At 35.5% G+C, this 20262-nt stretch overlaps 2 protein-coding genes and 1 non-coding gene across 3 annotated transcripts in view; 1 reads left to right on the forward strand and 2 right to left on the reverse strand.

Annotated features, from left to right (window-relative positions):
- Positions 1-42, reverse strand: part of LOC118349668 (anaphase-promoting complex subunit 5-like) — a 21026-nt gene extending 20984 nt beyond the window's left edge. Inside the window, exon 1 of the mRNA XM_035695185.1 lies at positions 10-42. Within this exon, the coding sequence (XP_035551078.1) occupies positions 10-42 (33 nt within the window). The remainder of the gene's footprint in view (positions 1-9) is intronic.
- Positions 43-4497: 4455 nt separating this feature from the next.
- On the reverse strand, positions 4498-18686 carry LOC109013842 (anaphase-promoting complex subunit 5). The gene is made up of 14 exons (XM_035695186.1): positions 17833-18686; positions 17544-17703; positions 17295-17416; positions 15103-15352; positions 11611-11788; positions 11426-11504; positions 10431-10516; positions 9163-9292; positions 8993-9025; positions 8237-8485; positions 7783-7860; positions 7405-7667; positions 4692-4751; positions 4498-4570 (listed from the first exon to the last, which is right to left on the reverse strand). The coding sequence occupies exons 1-14, from the start codon at positions 18001-18003 to the stop codon at positions 4498-4500; spliced, it is 1932 nt and encodes a 643-aa protein (XP_035551079.1). The 5' UTR covers positions 18004-18686.
- Positions 16544-16662, forward strand: LOC118349736. Its single transcript, XR_004802655.1, has one exon. It is a non-coding gene; the product is annotated as a 5S ribosomal RNA (ribosomal RNA).
- Positions 18687-20262: the final 1576 nt, after the last annotated feature.

The following is a 20262-nucleotide window of genomic DNA, read 5'->3' on the forward strand; positions in this document are numbered from 1 at the left end:
AGAAACAACATTCCCGCATAAGCCATATTTCTGCCCAGTCATCACCGACCACCCCGGGGCGTCGGAGCCCTACCCTCGGCGCCAGAAAACGCCGGCCAACTCAACCCCGTTGAACCCACCCCCTCAGGTAAGCCCCTGCTGCCGCGCGCCACCTTCCTCCCTTTCGGTTATTTGAGTTTCAAACCCATCTCTCTCTAAACTCTCACTTGTTCTCTCTCTCTCCCTCTCTCGGTGTCGCACCACCATAGGGACCCCCCCAGTCACGTCGCCGGTCGCTTCCAGCCACCCAGAGCCGCCGTCGCACACTGCTCTCCCTCGGTGAGCATCGCACAGCTCTCTCCCCTAAGCCTATTTGCTTGTTTTTATTTCTTGTGCTTCAGTTCCCAAAAAGCCCTCCATTAATTCTGTAATTCCATGCATGCCCTTTTGACCCATGAGGGTGTAAACCCCTGAGCCTCTACTTCTTGGGGCCTTAAGTCAGTCAGATAGTGTTTTCTTTAAGTGGGTAATCTTGGGTTGACAGAAACTGATTTATGTTTTTAAAGTGGGCTAGTTATATTTTCAGAAATACATTACCTTTACATGGGCTTTATCTACTTGAATAATTATCAGCATTTAGACACAATTTTATAAAAGATTTTTAAAGGATTTCAAAGCGTTTGTGGGAGTCTATTAGTAGTTAAATTCCTTATACGTATTTAATTACGTAGAGTATTACGACACGTTTTGCTAAGAAGTTATTAACGTCTAGAATCTCGTTTAGGTAACGCACTACAAGTTGGAAATCAGGAAGCAGCGCTAAGAGGTAAATAGTATGATCATATTAATAAATGCGTATTGTGAATATTATTATTATGTATAAAAAATGTGATGTGCTTATAATTGTTAACTACGCTACACTAAGAGGCAAGTCAAGGTTAGTTTACTTTTCGATCTTTGATGAAATATGAGATTATGCTTTAGTGAATGAATTTATTGTTGATTGATTTAATGTTACTAAATTCACATGAAAGCCATGAAATGTTGAAGTAGTAGTTCAAAGTCAAGTATGCCATGTAATAGTCAGATTACGCAAGCCATGTTCATGAAATGCTTAGGTTATATATGTCATGTTTGTGTAATACTTAAACCATGTATGCCATGTTCAAGTAGTACCTGGATCATGTATGCCTTGGAACGTCATAAAACATTCATAGCATGTTATGTAATATCACGTTATACTATGCCATGCTAAATCATACAAGAATATGCCATGTACAAGAATATGCCATGCTAAATCATACAAGAATATACCATGTACAAGATTATGCCATGTTAGAGATGTTCATGAAACCTAATCAAATCTCATGCATTAAGAAAGATAAGAAATGTAACGGTACCACGGACTCAAGCGTGGTTAACCACAAGTTTAGTGAAACACGGACTCAAGCGTGTTTCACTCCATGATATTCAAGTTAAATGAAACGCGGACTCAAGCGTGTTTCATTTCATGATATGCAAGTTTAGTGAAACACGGACTCAAGCGTGTTTCGCTCCATGTTATGCAAGTTAAGTGAAACACGGACTCAAGCGTGTTTCACTCCATGTTATGCCAGATAAGTGGAAACACGGATACAAGCATGTTTCACTTCATGTTAAGACAAGATAACCAAGATGTTATGCATTCACAATGACATGTTTTGATTATATATGCTTCCGCTTATGTTAATAACGAAAATGTATGCCATGTAAATCTGTGATGATATATGTATGTAAAGTCTTTTAGAAGATCATGTTGCGTATCTGATTGAAATTCATGAAGCTGTATGTACGTTCTGAAGGGTATCCTAGAAATAAATTGTATGTTAGGCAAAGACTATATTTTACGATACGATGTACTACTTACTGAGTATTCAACTCATTATTTTTGTGTGTCTTCTTGTTTTCTTCCATGTCTGATTCTCGCAGATGATGTCTATGATGATGAAGAGATGGATGGCCAGAAATAGATCTAGTACCAAGACTTAGGAATGAATAAGTGATTTTATCACCAGAATTAGATTTCTTTTATGTCATGCATAGGATTAGTTTATGTTTCTTTATATTTCGTTCAGTTTCCAAGATAATTATGTTCAGTTCAGTTTTAACGGTTTGAAGAATTTCAATAAATGAGGTAATTCAGGATATGAATCTCTTTACCGGGCATTATGTTCTAAAGGTTGGTAATATCTCTATCCTACGGGAAGGGGGTGTTTCACTCCATGATATTCAAGTTAAATGAAACGCGGACTCAAGCGTGTTTCATTTCATGATATGCAAGTTTAGTGAAACACGGACTCAAGCGTGTTTCGCTCCATGTTATGCAAGTTAAGTGAAACACGGACTCAAGCGTGTTTCACTCCATGTTATGCCAGATAAGTGGAAACACGGATACAAGCATGTTTCACTTCATGTTAAGACAAGATAACCAAGATGTTATGCATTCACAATGACATGTTTTGATTATATATGCTTCCGCTTATGTTAATAACGAAAATGTATGCCATGTAAATCTGTGATGATATATGTATGTAAAGTCTTTTAGAAGATCATGTTGCGTATCTGATTGAAATTCATGAAGCTGTATGTACGTTCTGAAGGGTATCCTAGAAATAAATTGTATGTTAGGCAAAGACTATATTTTACGATACGATGTACTACTTACTGAGTATTCAACTCATTATTTTTGTGTGTCTTCTTGTTTTCTTCCATGTCTGATTCTCGCAGATGATGTCTATGATGATGAAGAGCTGGATGGCCAGAAATAGATCTAGTACCAAGACTTAGGAATGAATAAGTGATTTTATCACCAGAATTAGATTTCTTTTATGTCATGCATAGGATTAGTTTATGTTTCTTTATATTTCGTTCAGTTTCCAAGATAATTATGTTCAGTTCAGTTTTAACGGTTTGAAGAATTTCAATAAATGAGGTAATTCAGGATATGAATCTCTTTACCGGGCATTATGTTCTAAAGGTTGGTAATATCTCTATCCTACGGGAAGGGGGTGTTACATAATCACCCCCCCCCCCCCAGCAGCACCCTCAGTTCCTCTATGACTCACCAAAACTTCCTGCTGCCCAACTATTGACCAAGGTCAATATAAGGTCGATTTTCCAGCCAATGAAATTGATTTCCATTGGTTTTTTCTATGACTATCAAATGGGTCTCATATTTGAAGCAATTACAATAAAATTAACCATTGATCAGCCTTGCATGTGGCTGGATATGACATTGGATGCGGTTTCAAAACAATTTGGGAAGGTTTGGGAGCTGATCATCTATAAATCTTAGTGCAGCCAGTTTAGACTGGTGATGGATGTGCTTGGAGAATTCAACGAGCTTTGGATATCTGAGATTGTGGTGTGGGCGCAGTTGGTGGTGGTTTGGGTGGAGTATGGCAGAACATAGGTCTTGTGGCTGTTTGTAGTGGTCACCATTGGGTGTGTATTAGGACTTTTCCACACATGTTGGGTAAAATTGTAGCTTTTTTTCAGTTGATTTCCAGTTTTTGTTTGGTTCCAGTGAGATGATGGATTACAACTTTTGGCACAAGAAGAAATGTTGAAAATATGGTTGTAACGCCCCAATGAAAGGCCCAAACTACATAGCTTATACTCCAAAAGGACTAGTCAATGATACAATTGGAACCCCATTAGAACCTTATAAAGAGCAAGAACTTCTCCTTCCCAAGCAATGTGGGATCTCATACACCACCTACCCTTATTCTTATCATATGGGGTATCAAAATGGTGGACATCATTTTCAACGTTTCCATCAAACAATTAAAACAATGTTCTCTGTTTATGTGTTTTGTGATGGACTTCAGGGCTGAAAGGGGGGATTTAGGGCTACGGACTATAGAAGAACACCTTTAGGGTTTGTATAAAGAACTACGTTTCAGAAAAAGGAGGTAAAGGTGTAGAAAGACCATTTTCTGAAGCATACAGTACGCAGGGACTCATTTGGTTTTGCCTTAGTTTTAGGCTTTCCCAGATGTTTCTTCTCTAGCCATGCAATATGGCTACAGCATGAGTTACTTTTCACCCACCAAATGATATTTTCCTAGGGGATCTTGTACCCAGTCCCCCTCTAAACACCAGATAGAAAGTTCAATAAATTATTATTTACAGATAAAAAAAAACACCTGCTAGGAAGTTAACTTCAAACTTCTAACTGTTTGATGGTAACTAAGCCATCTTATCTTCTACATATCAAGAAACCAATGACTCTTTAATTCTCAATCTCGCACCACCCTAGTAATTCTAGAAGCTAATGAATCCACCCTCGTAATTCTAGAAGCCAATGACTCTTAACTATTCCTGAATATTAAGTATATTGTGAAAATGCACAATAAAAAAAATACGAAATGAAGAACAATAATCCAAGAAAAGGACAATCTCATGTCGAAAGATGGTAAACAAAACAAACTTCAAAGTAAAACCCAATCTCATTTAAGTGATGGACAAGCTTTTAATCTAACCTTTGTATCCTCTAAAAACTGCTAAATGTTGGATAAGCTTCACATATGCTAGAGCAGCATCAGATGAACTGAGAATATCAAAGAAAATGTCATGTTAAATTAAGGTTTGATTGGAAAGAAGATAACATGGCTTGTGAAAGAGACAATGAAAATCAACAAGAGAATTATCAAAAGATACTTTCTAATTACCTCAAAGCATCAGTAAAGCAAGTTGCATAAATCAGCGCATTTATTCGAGCAAGAGGAGCACTGATACATATAGCATAAAAATCAGTGAGCTTAATGATGCTTCCCTCATAACTAAAATTGCATTTTATTTAATAGATATTTACATATATCCATAAAAATAGATACTTACATTAACGACACATGAAAAATGGTCAAGTAAAAAGTATGCTGGATTCATGTTAATTCTCAGTTTCATCGAGTTCATCCAAACTTAAATGTTAGATTCTTACATATCATAAAAGCTTAAGAAGCTCAAGAGTAGAAAATCTAGTCTTTTTTTTTTACTGTTCCCACACTCCTTAGAGATGGGCCAAAGACCCCATTAATAAGCTAGGCCCCACATGTGGACTTTTGAGTTTAAATGGAAGGAATAGAGATGAGAAGAGTTTGACGCAGGACTTCTTGCCATAACACAATATTAAGTTGCATCTTTCCTCAAAAGTTTTTAAGTAGTTGGGTAACGGAAAATTAATCATACCAATTTTAAAACTTACAAGCCGAAGGATGTACCAAGGTTCAAACCAGAGACAATGGAAGAGGCATTCCCACTTTACATTATTCTCATGCACGCAAGCAATTCGATGTCATCCAGCTAGGACAGCCTCTCAATATCAGACATTTGCCAATAGAGAACCTAGGGGAAGCCGGAAGGCAGCTATAGTAGTTTCATTTTCCAAAGGTAAAGGGGAAAGATAATTGCCCAATCCCTTAGATAAAGGGGGTTTACAGTCCAATCTACTCGAAGCAAAAAGGTAAAAACTAGGAGTGGCAATATGTGACACGATCCGTTAACCCAACACGAACACGACACTATAAAAGCGGGTTTGGGTTTGGCCTTAACGGATTCGGGTCAAAACGGGTTGACCCATTAAGACACAATTGCTTAATGAGTCACTAATGGGTCAACCCGTTAAAAAAGTTGAATATACATTTATACCATTAGACCTAAAATTGAAAAAATTCAAAAAACCCTAACACAGTAACCCTACGGCCCTCGAGTCCCTAAGTTTTCTCAAATCTCAAATTCTCAACAACTCAAGTGACCAAGTCTCACGCCGCCCCCTCTTCAACCAGTGACCCTTGTAACATTAATATTTTACAATATGTGTTTATCATATTTGGGATTGTAACTTTAATATTATTACAATGTGTGTTTATTATATTTGTGTAAGTGTTTTTATCATATTTGGTACTGTTGGGATTTTAATGTCAGTATTTTTATTGTTTGGATTATAATTTTGGACTTATAGTTAGTTTTTTTTTTTTATAGATATTGTTTACATTTTAATATTTATATAAAATCAATCAGGTCAAACGGGTTGAAATGGGTTTGTTCAACCCATTAACGTAAACTTGTCGAAACAGGTCGGGTCGGGCTATTATCTTAATGGGTCGTGTTAGGGTTTGAGATTTTGAGGCGAAATCCTTAACGGGTCGTGTTCGGGTTGACCCATTAAGTATAATGTACATGTCTTGACACGACACGAACACGACCTGTTAACACAATTTGACACCCCTAGTAAAAACCTATAACTGAGTTGAGTTACTCTTACCAATTATCATGTAAACGCTGTCTTTTGGTAACTGAGTTGCGTTTGCCTATCAAGAACTTGGTCTGTGAGACTATGGGCATGATTGGATGCTCAAAGTTTCACAAAAAATTTTGTGAATAGTAGTGAAATAGTTTGAGCGAAGATGTTTTATTGAGTTTTGGAAACAAGAGAAAATGTTGAATAAAAATATTTTTTAAAATAAGTATTGTACTAGAGTTTGTGAAAGTGAATAGATAAAGTTAAAAATTGTATGAATGTAGTTTTTTAATATTATTTTCGTTTTGAAGTTTGTAAAAGTTGTATTGATTTTTGTGTTTTGTTTTGAAATTTGTAAAAGTTATATTAATTTTTGTGTTTGAATAATGATTATGTAATGATTAGATAAAATAGTTGAAAATTTGAAACTGAAAAGTGTTTTGTCTTTTAGTGATGTTCGGGAATGATGTTATGATAAATTTTGAGAATTTTGGAAATTCTCATTGCCAAACATGCCCTATATCTTCATCACTAGAGCCATTCTTATGCAGAAAGTTGAGTTTAGGAACTCTCATGGTAGACACCATTAGGGGACCCTTATCAAGGACCTTTGATACATTCTTATCGAGAACCTTTGATACAAGTCATGGTGCGTCCATTCGTGCCTTCTTGTGATCGGATGCACATGTAAAAGCAAATTTGCTGTAAGGAGAATCCATATAGAAAGAGCATATATACACTACATTTATAAAAATACAGTTACACACACACATATATATGCATGATACAAGCACACATGCATACATACACACACATCAATACAAGCACCCTTATTTTTTCTGATAGACTGAACAGAATGCCAATAATTTCTTCTAAGAAATAAAAAGATTAGAGGAATAGTAGATCTAGATGTACATGGACAGTTGCAGGCAAGTATAAGAACTGATGACTTTCATTAATGGCCAAACACAAAGGGAAAACCAACCTGATAATCCAGGACAGAAATTGACTTAAACAAAATAGGATCCCTCATGCCTTGCAATTTTAACAGGAAAACTCACAAACGATAATAACAGAAAGCCTTAAAAGTTAAATAAGCATAAGAAAAAATAAGATAAATACGGTCTATATTAAATAAAAATCACCTGCCATACATCTCCCATGCAGTGGCTCGGAGTAAGTATGAAGAACCTATTAATTGCAGTACCGATCCAGGAATGGAACTTGGCTGTGCATAAAACTGGAAAGCATTGGTATTGCTTCCAGATCCATTCTCTTGCGACAATACAACTGAACCCAATGGATTTTGTAAATTTTTAAGCCAGACAGAACTAAAAGCACCATCCGTTGTCATTGTAGAACTTTCTGAGCTAAATTCACTAATCAAATGAGAGCTTAACCTCAACTCCTGCAAATTTAAACTAATGAGAAAAAGGATGACTATTTCTCTAAGGAATTAAATTGCTTAGAATTTTGTCTGAAATGGACAGAGCAAAGAATAACCATCAAAGGCCTCATATTACCTTGCAAACATTGATTGGGCATGTTTTGAGCTTCATGGAAGCTTTGGGACCAAATGATAGTAGAGGTCTTTGCACATGCTGCACATGTTGATATAACAATTTATATTTCCTTGACATCATAATATGAAAATAGGATGAATAAAATTCTAGCCGCCTCTCTAAATATATCTAACAGGTAATTCATTGTGGCACTGAGATAATAGATTGAGTACTGAATTTTTAAAGCCTTTTTGGTGCCTTAGGTGACAGCTATCACACATGGACAAACAGGTACTCAAAGCACCAATACAATGTGGAGTAAATTGCAGCAGTACCATGCATAGTATTTCATTTTCAAAGAGGACATAATGAATACAAGCAATACACAAAGGCTACCAAATTCAGGGGAAGACATACATAGAATAAAATGCTTGCAAAGTGAAAATTCACAAAGTATAGCAACCCCAATTCTTACCGTCAAATCAAATTTAGCCTTTGCAAGATGATTAGAAGTCACCAAGCGTTTCAACTTTAGACTTTCTGCTCTCTTCAGAGACCCTCTGAGAAGGACAAACAATTGTTGCTGGACAGAGAGTGAAATACCAATACTGGTCAAAGGTGAGAATGATGATCCAAGTATCCCAGCTGTACTTGAGACACCAATTTCAGACAACATGTTGCAGACAGCTGCTAAAGTGAATGCAAGGCAAGTATCATTGCTTTGCTGCACAAATTGAAATTCGTAAGGGCTCCTCACAAAACAAACAGTCAAAATAAAAAATGCCACAACCAATAGGAAAACAATTGGCGCTTTACAACAAATAGCCCGCATCATATTTTAAATAACTGAAAAATTGGGTCCACATTATGTCTTTTAAGACCACAATCCTTATTTAGTTTGAATTGGTCTACCATCCCCTATGTTATCCAAAAACAAACATAGGGAGAGGAAAACTAAGCCCTATTACTAAAATCCATACCACACTAGTCATATAAGACCAGAAACTGTAATCCTGTTCAGCCAAATCGTATTTTAAATTAAGGATTTGGTTTACATATTACGAAACACCATACTAATATTTTAGTACCCAAATTCATTTTTTAATATTATTTTTGTTTTGGGATTTAAAAAAGTTGAATTGTTTATTTTATTTTATGTGGAAATTTGAAAAAATTGTAATGATGAGATGAGATGAGATAACAAACGAGGTTTACAGAAATAGAAATTTACCTGTTGAGAAACACAAACTGCTTCAGTCAAAACCTAAACACAGTGAAGTAAAACAACTATTAAATAAATGCAGGGGCATGAACAGGAACTACAACAAGTCTGGTTTCACAAACGATACAGAAAAATGAGAGAATATATTTGGGAAGGGGCAATGGTTTCCCCATGCTCACCTCCAAAGCTTGCTTTGGATGCCCAAACCGGAAATGCATCATCCCTAGAAATAATAAAGCAATTTCATATCGTCCAAAATTATTGCAACCAGATGCAGGAGGAACGATATCAATTCCTTCTGTCCCTGCACTTTTGTGCCAACATTTTTCAAATCAGATCATCTTTTATACATTTTCCGGCTGGATTTAGCCGGCTGGATTTAGAAAAAGAAAGAGGATAATGATCATAGAAAGAACAAATTCTTAGAGATACATTCTTTCTAAAATAAAATATTAAATAAATTACCAAAAGCACCTGATTTGAGACACCTGGTACTGGAAAAAAAAAGTGAAATTGAAAGAACAAAAAATCAGATGAGGAAAGGTTTATGGCCCTCATGTAGACACAACATCTATTTTTCATCTAATTATTTGTAAGAAGATGCTAAATTTCTCAATGAACTGAAAAGAGAGCAGAGAAATATTTCAACTCAGCTCCATTTTTAGCTTCTTTGATAAACCAATTACAATGGAACCTTTCTATAGAGAGCAAATAATGGGAGCAACAGAAACCTAACAAATCATGCAAAAAACCATTTCAAAAGTTTCAATAATTAGAGTGAATGAAAATTTTCAAATGAAGAAAGGAACTAAACTTGAACTGGCTCAAAAATTTCCTTTTGGTTTGGCATTGCCGATAACTGGCAAAAGACAAGTGGTTGTTCGAATTTTCAAGTACTAATGTAAAATTTAAAAACAAGTAATCAATGTGTACAGTTTTGCAATATCGTTAGCCAAAAAAATCTGAAATAATAGAGATGAAATTCAAAGTCCTCCTAATTCAAGATGAAGAGATAAACAAGTCAGATAACTGGTTAGAGAATTTTGAAAAACTCAGCTAAGAGTATGAGATGCCAAAAAAACCAAACTCCAAAATGCCACTAGAATTGCCAGGTGGAGCAAACTCAAGAAAACAATGATGAACAATTTAGTCAAGAATGCTTTGCCGTACAAAATGTCATTGCCAGCAAAAACACCATTGCATCCCCACCCATCAAAAGCATGCCACAGGTACTTGTAAATGGTCATTGAAGTAATAAAATCGTTCTGATAACAACGTATTTTATAGTAAGCCTCTTGTCGATATAAGAATGCCAAGTGGCCTGACCACATTTTTCCATTTGCAGTTTACATTATTAAAGTTAGGTTACTACATGGAAATTAGCAACCACAAAGGCAATTTTTTAAGAACATTTCCAAATAGATAGTGATATAGAATTTTGATTTACCTGTAATCAAAATAGCGATGAAGATTCTCCAAAGCAGCAAAATAATCATCATGACAAAGACTATTCAAGTAACGCAAAAAATGGACCTACATCATAATCCAACATAACCAGAAAATCAATGGATTTAAAGAGTGGTGGAGCCAGGAATTTATCTTTAGGAACTAACTTATCTTATAATAATAATAATAACTTTTTGTATATAGCGTATATCTTTCATAAATAATAATACAAAAAAGAACACATAAAACATAATTGAAGATGTGAAAAAATATCAACATGTTTAGCAACCTAAAGATGCTTAAGGTATGTCATGGTTGTAATTGATCATGAGTTACAAATTTTTATTTTCTCTCTTCAACAAAAAAAATATATTTCAATTTGAAATTATGATCATGGAGAAGATTAAGAAAAAGGTTGAAGAAAATAAGAATAAATGGAGAATAAATCATATATTGACCATTGGTTTGAGAAAATTACATCTTTCGGCATTTAGAAACATTTTGTGGTCAAACTTTTGAGTTAAAAAGGTCACAGTTTTATTAAAGATTCAGGCTAAACTTTGTAGTTTTATTAAAAAATCTCTATGTATTTTTTAATTATATTTTTCAAAAGGACTTGTCAGTTTTTTCAAGTTTCTTAGAGTTAAGGGATTATTTTGAATTTGAACTTTTTGTAAACTAAAGAATTTTTAAGACCTTTTCTGAAGATAGGAGAATTGTAAGATTTTGAGGGGCTAGGGTTATTTTAAAATTATAGGGAGGAATTTTTCAAAAACTTTTTAGGCGTGGGAGAGGGTTTTTTTGGGCTTTTATTATTATAAGATACAAAAGTATTTGGGTTTTTGTGGGGGAATTGTATTTCCAATATATTATTTTAACGGAGGCAGAGGGCGGAGAACCCCCAGATTTAAAGCTAAAGAAAAAAAAGTGAAGAAAGCAAAATTACAAAATACCAAACAATAAAAGCATTAAAATGAAGAAGGAATACTAAATTACACGATGCAGCTCAGGTGCCAATTTATGAAGCCGACTTAAAACAAGTTCAAAAGCATTTAAAGAGACAGAGCTTCCATTCCTGCCAGAAGAATATTAACGAGTCTCAGTAAAACCTAAGGTCCAATTTAATAAATTCATGCGCAAAAAACTTTAATTTAGATAAAAAGTGTCAAAGTATCATTTACTTTTCAATTGCATCAGCCTGCTCTTGTAAGAATCCTTGTATCTGCCAGTTTGATCTTAGGAATATCCCACAATTGGGCTCAAAATCTCGTAATGTATCGTTTGGAGGACGCACATATGGAGAAGCCTCTCTATCTTTGTCCCCTTGTTTGGGTTTCACATCAACAAGAACCTCAATATCTGCATGCTTAGTTTGTTATATGATTAACATTGTATTTCTCAGCATATAACATCAAGTCTCACTAGGACACCAAATTTAAGCAAGCAAAATATGAGGTGAAGGGCATACTTCTTTCATGTCCGCAGGTAGGCAGATGGTTAATTGTATTACTTAGACCATTAGCATTGGAATAGGCAAAGGCAAAGCTAAAATTTGGCTAAAATCACATGTTTTGCCTTTTGCCTATTCCATTCAAGAGAGATTCTCAGATTGAATTATCCATCTATTAACCAAAATAATATTAAAATATTATTAATTTAGTAATAATAATACTTTTTTCTAATTTATTTTTTCATATTTTGCAATTCTACTTATCATATGTGTTAATTAATAATCAAATTATAATTAAATTAAATTATTAAATAAAAAAATTATAATTAAATTAACATAAATGTGCCATGTAAGCAAAACATTTGCCTTTGCCGAGAGAGAGAGAGTCTGAGTAGGAGGAGAGAGAAATTAACATAAATTATTCAATGGATGGGAAATAGTAACCATACAAATATGTAGAATTATTGTAACTTGTAAGCAAAAAATTTGTCTTTGCCTCTTCCAATGTAAACAGTATGGGGTTCTTAGCTAAATTTTGGTTTGCATTTACATTTGGCTACATCAATGCTAATGCTTTTAGGTACACCTCATCTAGACTAGCATACTATAGCACAACCTATTATAGAATTTTAACAGATTTAGATCTATGATACATATAAAAAAAAGTATAAGATCTATGAGAAAATTATTGTAGTGGTCCCTTGGATCATTTCTTTTAACTTGTCCCTGGGATATAAAAAAAAAAAAAAAAAAAAAACAGTTTCAAAACAATCGCTAAAGTAAGACCTGCACAAGTTTGACATTTCAGTAGTATTCCTACGAGAAAGGGGTGTTACAATAGGGACAAGTCTAGCAGACAAATCACCATTCCATCATCTCAAGGATACTATCCTTTCCTTGTATGACTCCTCTAACTGAAGACCCAAGTTCTTCAAGGTGAAGGACAACCCTAAAACCAAGGACATGAGCCAAACCTCCAAAATATTCCACATCACCAAGAGGGACTAATTTCAATTTAACCAAGTTAATTTTCCACCCTATATAAAGCCCCAAAAAGGCCAAAACATAAAAACAGACACGGTCAATGGCGGAAGTGCTATAGACTAGCCTCAAAGAAAAGAAATGTGTCCTCTGCAAAAAAAAAAAAAAAAAACTATAAGTCACAAACAGCACAACCATGTTCCTTTACACGGTAGCATATAGTATCCAACTCAGAGCCTCCATGACCACCACAAAGAGTAAGGGGGATAAAGGGTCCCCCTGTCACAGGTTGCAAGAGTTTTGAAGTAACTTGAGGGTGTACCATTTATCTCGACAAGGAGACGCATTGAAGAGACAAAGTGCACTATCCACTCACATCTTTATTTCCCAAGGTCACATCACCTCAACATATACAATTGAAAATCAAAATTGAGAAGATCATAAGCCTTCTTTATTTCAATTTTACATAACACACCTAGATCCTTGATCGAAGTCTACTATCCAGGCTTTCCTTGGCAATTAGGACCAAGTCTAAGATCTATCTGCTTTTAATTAATGCATTTTGGGCCTTGGGTATAACCTTCTCCATCGCTACTTTTATCCTATCGGCTAAGACTTTGCATATAATTTTCTAGATACTTCCTGCGAGACTAGGGACAAAAATCCTTTATATGCACTTAGGAATAAGTGCAATAAATGTGGAATTAAGGCCTAAATACATTCTAGGAACCTTTAAAAGAAAACAGAAAATCATAAACACTAGTCCCATTGAGCACAATGGCAGAAAACCAAAGCAATAAGGTGTGCACAAAAGGAATTCAAAGTTCCTCCAATGTGTGCTCCCTCTCTTCAAAACACCAATCATTCCTTTCCATCCAGATGCACATATAAGGCACAAAGGAATCATCCTCCAAACCGCAACCACCTGAGAACAACTGTGAAGACCATCACCCTCGAAGGCATCACCCAAGCAATGCCAGTTCTAAAAAACTCATCCCATAACCCATTTGCCACCTCACAATGGAAAAGTAATTGATCCACACATTCACCATTCTTCTTACACAAGTACCACCAGTCCATTATAATGAGACCACGCTTCCTCAAATTGTCCATAGTTAAGCTTTCTCAAGAGAGGCAGTCTAAATGAATAAAGCTACTTTGGAAGGCACTCGACACCACTTCCAAGGAAAGAAATATGACTCTATGATGCCAAAGCTTGTAATAAGAACAAACTGTAAACATTTTTCTCCCCTTGGACCTCCAAAGCATCCTATCCCCTGCGTTGCTACCAACACTCATAGAATATAAGAGACTGAAAAATGCAGGAACTTCTTCAATTTCCCAAGCATGAACAACTCTAGTAAAACTCTGTTTCATTGATGAGAACCATTACAAAAGACCAAAAGCTCTGACATAGAGGCATCCCAATATTGTTTATCATCTTCAATACAAAGAAAACAATTTCTTTCCAAAAAGATTAAAAAAAAAAAAAGAATTAACAATACTTATATGCTTGTCAATGTCACTGTCACTGTCTCTGCAGGATAAAACAAAATCAATCATTGTGAATGAGCTCTAGCTTAAATAGCACCTACTTACCTCAAACAATAGTGTAAAAGTGAATCATCAGTTCAAGACCCACTTGGTGCTTGTATAACTTGCCACTCAAAAGAAATATTACCATTTCAAATGCAAAACTATAGAGTTGACGCAAATTGAACTGAAGACTTTTCCATCATTTCTAGCAGCAGTTGTGTTCTTCCATACAAGAGGAAGACTTGGAAAGAACAAAAAAACTTCAATCCCAAAAAGCATGCTGAGATAGTTTCTTTTTTATATATAAGTCTGAGATAGTTTCTTTGCTAAGCAAAAGAGAATCAAGAGGAATGTGTATAACTTCAATTTTCTATTCTTATCAAAGAAAGCCTTGATTCCAACCCTGATGCTATCTACCAAAAAATAAAAGGAGAAATGAGATGACAGCTTCCAAATCTAATGTTATAGCATCTGGTATAAATTAATCATTCACCCTGTAGATATTTATAGAGTCAACAAGCATATTCACTAGCTACTATGCATAATTCAATTATAGCATACCTTCTCAAAGAAAACTTAGGAGAACGAACTACTCAATTTTCTTAAAAGTTTAGCTTTGTAGGAGGGTTTACTGTCAAGCAAAAGGGTGTCTATGCTTTTATAACATATGCAGATGCTTGTCAAGAAAAACTTTCAGTATATATACCTTCAACCAAACCAAAAAGTGCTTTTGGTGCATGAAGATGAAACGGAACTGTTTCACTGGCACTTTTTCTCGCTTCAATTTCTTCCGTGACTTTTTCGAAGACCAAATTCTCAAGGTCCATGTTTTCATATTCTAAAAGCGCCTCCAAATTGCTATTGGAATCTTCTAAACATGTTGCCTCATAAGAAGGACAACTTGAGAGGGCTTCTTTACAGTAATGCCCTATATTTGTCAGTAGATGGCACACACCCTGCACTTCAAAATTAGAACTTAGTTTTCTACAAATGAAAAGAGACAGTAAAGCATATTCAACTTTATGTTGTATCCAATAAAAACCTAAGTTAAAGCAACAGCAGCCACCTGTGTGACAAAATTTTTTTAGTATTTTCGATGCCTGAAAGAGAATGCTACCAAGGAAAAGTGAGTATCATTATCTATGTATTCCTTTGTTAATTACTAAAAAATAATTAGAAACCAAACAAAAAAGGAAAGACAATTTCATAACTATCACAATTTTAAAAAATAGCTTTAAGTAACTATCCAAAAATAATAAATTAGCATATCAATACAATTTAATCGCTAACAATAGAAACAATTATTAACATATACAAGTTTATAAGAAATTGCTAATGATTAGGTCATTTTTCTGTCAATAACCCATTAGTAGCAATTTGTTTTGTCATACAACCCTAATCATTCCTTTTTTTGTGTGTTTGTGGGGGGTGATTATTCTTACTGTGTACTTCTCTTATCTTCAAAGTCAATAAGAAACAGTGTCTGGAAATGTTACTTTAAGATTAGAAGCAGTGCTATCAATGGATTAGAAATTCAGCAAATAGCAGTGGCAAAGGATTCTAAAACTATTAACCATTCACCTTTTCACATAATTGTTTAGCTTTGCATAAATAAATGATCTGTTAGAGCCATAAATTATCATCCATGGGGAAAACACTCAGTTTGAAGAGTTGAATCCAGAAGGCAGTAAGACATGTTTTCTATCGATGTATGGCAACAGATAAGTCATCTTGTTATTAAAGGCCAACAAGCAACAACCTTTGATTTAATTAAAGATAGAAGAGCTGACCTTCATCTTTTATGGATTTACTACCACCTTCTTCTTGATTCTTTTGGAACTATTCTTAATAAGCCATATCCTTATGTATTGTTAATGACCTGTGTTTATTTAATTAATATTGTCTAGAAGGACATGTATGCAACTGTTCCTTATCCTGTACTAGTATAAATAAAACAACAGTAGAATGGGAGCCCTAATTATTGGTCCTCTCTTTCTGACAAAGCTAGGAGCCACCTTCATATAAGTGCCATCTTTTGTTAAAAAAGGCACCAAAGCCTAGAAGGTGCCTTTTGATAATCCTAACAAACCTGTCATGATCATAAGAGTTAAAGGTTTAGCCAAAGCAATATCTAATAATCCTAGGATAGGTGCGATCATACCAGAACTAATGCACCGGATCCCATCAGAACTCTACAGTTAAGCATGCTTGGGCGAGAGTAGTACTAGGATAGGTGACCTCCTGCGAAGTCCTCATGTTGCACCCCTCATTTTTCACTGATTAAAAAAAATATCTAATACTCCTATGGCTTTTTCATCAATTGTTAGACCTGTAAGAATTGGCATCAAAGCAAGGTTTCATGTCACAAGTTTGCGTCACGAAGGAGGCGACCTATAGACTAGAATAAAATTGGCTTGGTATTAAGTATAGGCATTTAAATGTTGATAGATGAAATAGGGCTGCCAAAAAAGGAGAAGGACTACCATCAGGTTAGTCTCAATAAAGTGGGTCATCGTGGCCGTCAGATTCTAAAAGGTTAAGGAATGTTATTTTCCTAGGAGTTGAGAGTATAAGCAAATCAATATCCAACATTTCCAAGGATTTTAGATCAATTGTTGGACCCATGATAAAAAAATAAAAAATAAAAGAGAGAGAGAGAGAGAAGGACTACTATTGGGTTAGTCTCAATAAAGTGGGTCATCGTGGCCGTTAGATTCTAAAAGGTCAAGGAATGTTATTTTCCTAGGAATTAAGAGTATAAGCAAATCGATATCCAACATTTACAAGGCTTTTCGATCAATTGTTAGACCCATGACAAAACCAACAAGGAAAAGTAATGGGTTAAATTTCTTAAGTCCTAAAACGATAGCTGTTAAGACATAATTAGCGACATAATACCTCAAACGATAGCAGATTGAAGGCAAGTATACAACGACGGAGAAACATCCCCAGGTTGCTACTAGGGTCCAAAATAACCTGGTCATCTTCCATAACGCCAGATTCAGGGCCCCCAAGGATACCTAAAAAAAGTTATAACAAAATCAATTACCAAGAGAAGAAAAAAACAAAAAAACAGGACATGAAAAATAATGAGCAGCAGAGATGGAAAACAAAGAGAAGACGCAGTACTGATGACGAGCAACTCACCTCGCATATCAGTAAAGAAGTTAAACAAATCATCCGGTGACGATATGGACGATAACCTGCTTGTTAAATGATCAATAAACCAATCATGTGACAAGCCGCAAACTTCCCTCAAATGTCTAATGAGTTCATCCAGTTTCGGCTCCAAAATATCGTCACACGACTGCAAAGAAAATCAACACCAAACACCTTTAAACACTTGCAAGTTTCTGTGCTCCTACCGAATGCTCTGAACTGAAATCAGATATCAAATGAGAGCCCCGGTGAGATTTATTTTTGAGTAGGGGTGTACCTTAGTGAGAGCCAAGAGGAACAGTCCGAGGCGGTTGTGCTGAGCGACGGAGGAGAAAGGGAACGGCAACGAGATTTGCACGGACGGAGCATAGATCTGAAGAAGTATGCATACGGAGACTTTGTGCGGGGTAATTGCGAACGCGCCTGGCGGTTTCACAATCCCGGCCATTACAAGAATCCCTCGCCTCGCGTAAAAAGCTCTTCGGGTAAAAAGCTCTAGTCTTTTATTTTCATGAGGATGATATATGGATATCTACTTCCCAGTTCATAGTTCAGCCATCAAAGTCAATTTCTATTTCTTGCAGAAACTGTTATCAGCCTATGCAAATACATAAGACAGAGCACAAATGATTATACTGCCACAGCTTCATCTCAGCCAAAATCATCAAAGCTTCGTCGAACCCCGGCGAAAGATGCACATTGCACCTTGACAAAGCTGACTCATGAACAAGTTTAAACAATAGAATGCAGAATATGGTCCCTACTCTCTATTTATTTTGATTATGCACAAAAACTTCCAGAAAACCCAAACGTCAGTAGAAGAACATCAAGCACGCAGTTTTGCACAGATGGCCCAAAATCTACAATTCTGCAATTGCATAATTTGGGGAAATCCAGAAACCAGCTCAACGGAATTTGAAGTGGAGGGAGAAGGGGTTGAGAGAAAGAATGCGCGAGGAGAGAGAGATTCAGATAAACTAGGCGGACGGCGTGCCTCGACTGTGACTGGCGGCGTTGTAGGACTTGCAATACGGAAATACTCCGAGCGGAAAAAAGAAGAGGGTACCGGGTCGGGCAGAGCTTCGGAGGAGCAGACCCAGCGTTGCTGCGCAATGAGTTGCCGGCTCCAAATTCGAAAGCTTGAATATTGAATTTGAAATAGGAAAGGAAGAGGGTATCAGGCTGAAGGGGATAGTGTACAAAAATTACCAAATTATCCAACCTTTTAAAACAATTTAGAGCATCCGATTTTTTTTTTTTAATCAAGCATATTATAGAATAGGAAAATGTTAAATATATTTAAGAAAAACTTACAAAAAAACTTACTTCTCTATATGTCAGTTATTGATATGCAGAAAATCATAAATTTTAAATTTTAAAAGAAAACTAATAAAATGAGTCTTATAAGTAAAATTGTAAGTACATATAGAATTACTCTATAGAATAATGAAAAGTAGCTATAGAAAGTTTAAGGTAGATATTTTTCACAATTGATATACAAGAAACAACTAGATAGATTATCTAAGAATATGCTTCCAAAAATAAATTATCTAAGGATATGCTTCCAAAAACATAATTGGTTTCTGACCATTGAGCTACTGAGTGTGCACATCGATTTTGAGATCGATAAATTTTTGTAAATTTTCATACTTGTCGATGATGGGAGATTTGTTGAATATCTGCAATGATGGGTGAGATTTTCCAAAATGGAGATGAGCCTAGGCATTATTCAATGGTTGTAAATACCAATTGGACATCTCATTCTATTATCATGAGATCTTGATTATTAGCCATATTGGAAGCTAACAACGCCGCAGTGGCTTCTGCTACTAGAGGATTTGAGGTTTGAAGCTTTTTCGTCCTAATTTCCAAAATATCTCCACTTTAGTTCTTGCAAATTGCTGAAACTACTGAAAAATGATCTCTTACTACAGCGTCAAAAGAGAAGCTTTGAAAGTTTGGAGGGGGGTTTCCAATTTTCTTCTCTCCTATATTGTTATTCTTCCCAGGCTTCCTCATATTCCTCGTAAATGTAGCTTAGCTGGATCTTTACTTTCTCAAGGGAAAAGGAGGTGTGGTTGTGAATAATATCATTCCGCTTTCTCTAGATAAAGTCCAACATGATAGCTACAAATAATTGGAAGTGATGGGCAATCTTGCTAGATTTAAGGGCTAACTACTTTGCTGCCATAATATTCGGTTGATTGGACATTCTATGAAAATGTGTAGTAGGGTCTCTTTCGCTTGGTTGCATAATGGACATTCTTCAGATTCTAGCTGGGGGATCACCTCACTAATCCATGATTTGGTTGGGAGGATTTTCCAGCGTATATTCCAAAGCAGTAATTTGTGGTAATCATGAATTAACTCCATAGAGGCTTGAAGAGCGACATCATGGGATTTTGCTGCATAGGATCTTGGGAGCTTATTGTAGCATGATAAGCGCTTTTAACCGAAAATTTTCCATTAAGATTAGGAGCCCAGATGACCCTATCTTGTTCTTGTGCAATTGTTGGCAGCGGTAATTTTTGAATTTCTATTATACTTTCCTGATCAAAGAGGTTGTGCATTTTTGGCACGTCCCATGTTTGTGGATTATTTTTAATGAGGTTCGAAACTGGAAGAGAATGGTGAGTTGTATCCATACCTTGGATCGTTTTTGGCTTAAAATTTTTCAAAGAAGGAATCCATAGATCTAACCAAATAT

The sequence above is a fragment of the Juglans regia genome, chromosome 10 (assembly GCF_001411555.2).
Source record: "Juglans regia cultivar Chandler chromosome 10, Walnut 2.0, whole genome shotgun sequence".
Classification (NCBI taxonomy): domain Eukaryota; kingdom Viridiplantae; phylum Streptophyta; class Magnoliopsida; order Fagales; family Juglandaceae; genus Juglans; species Juglans regia.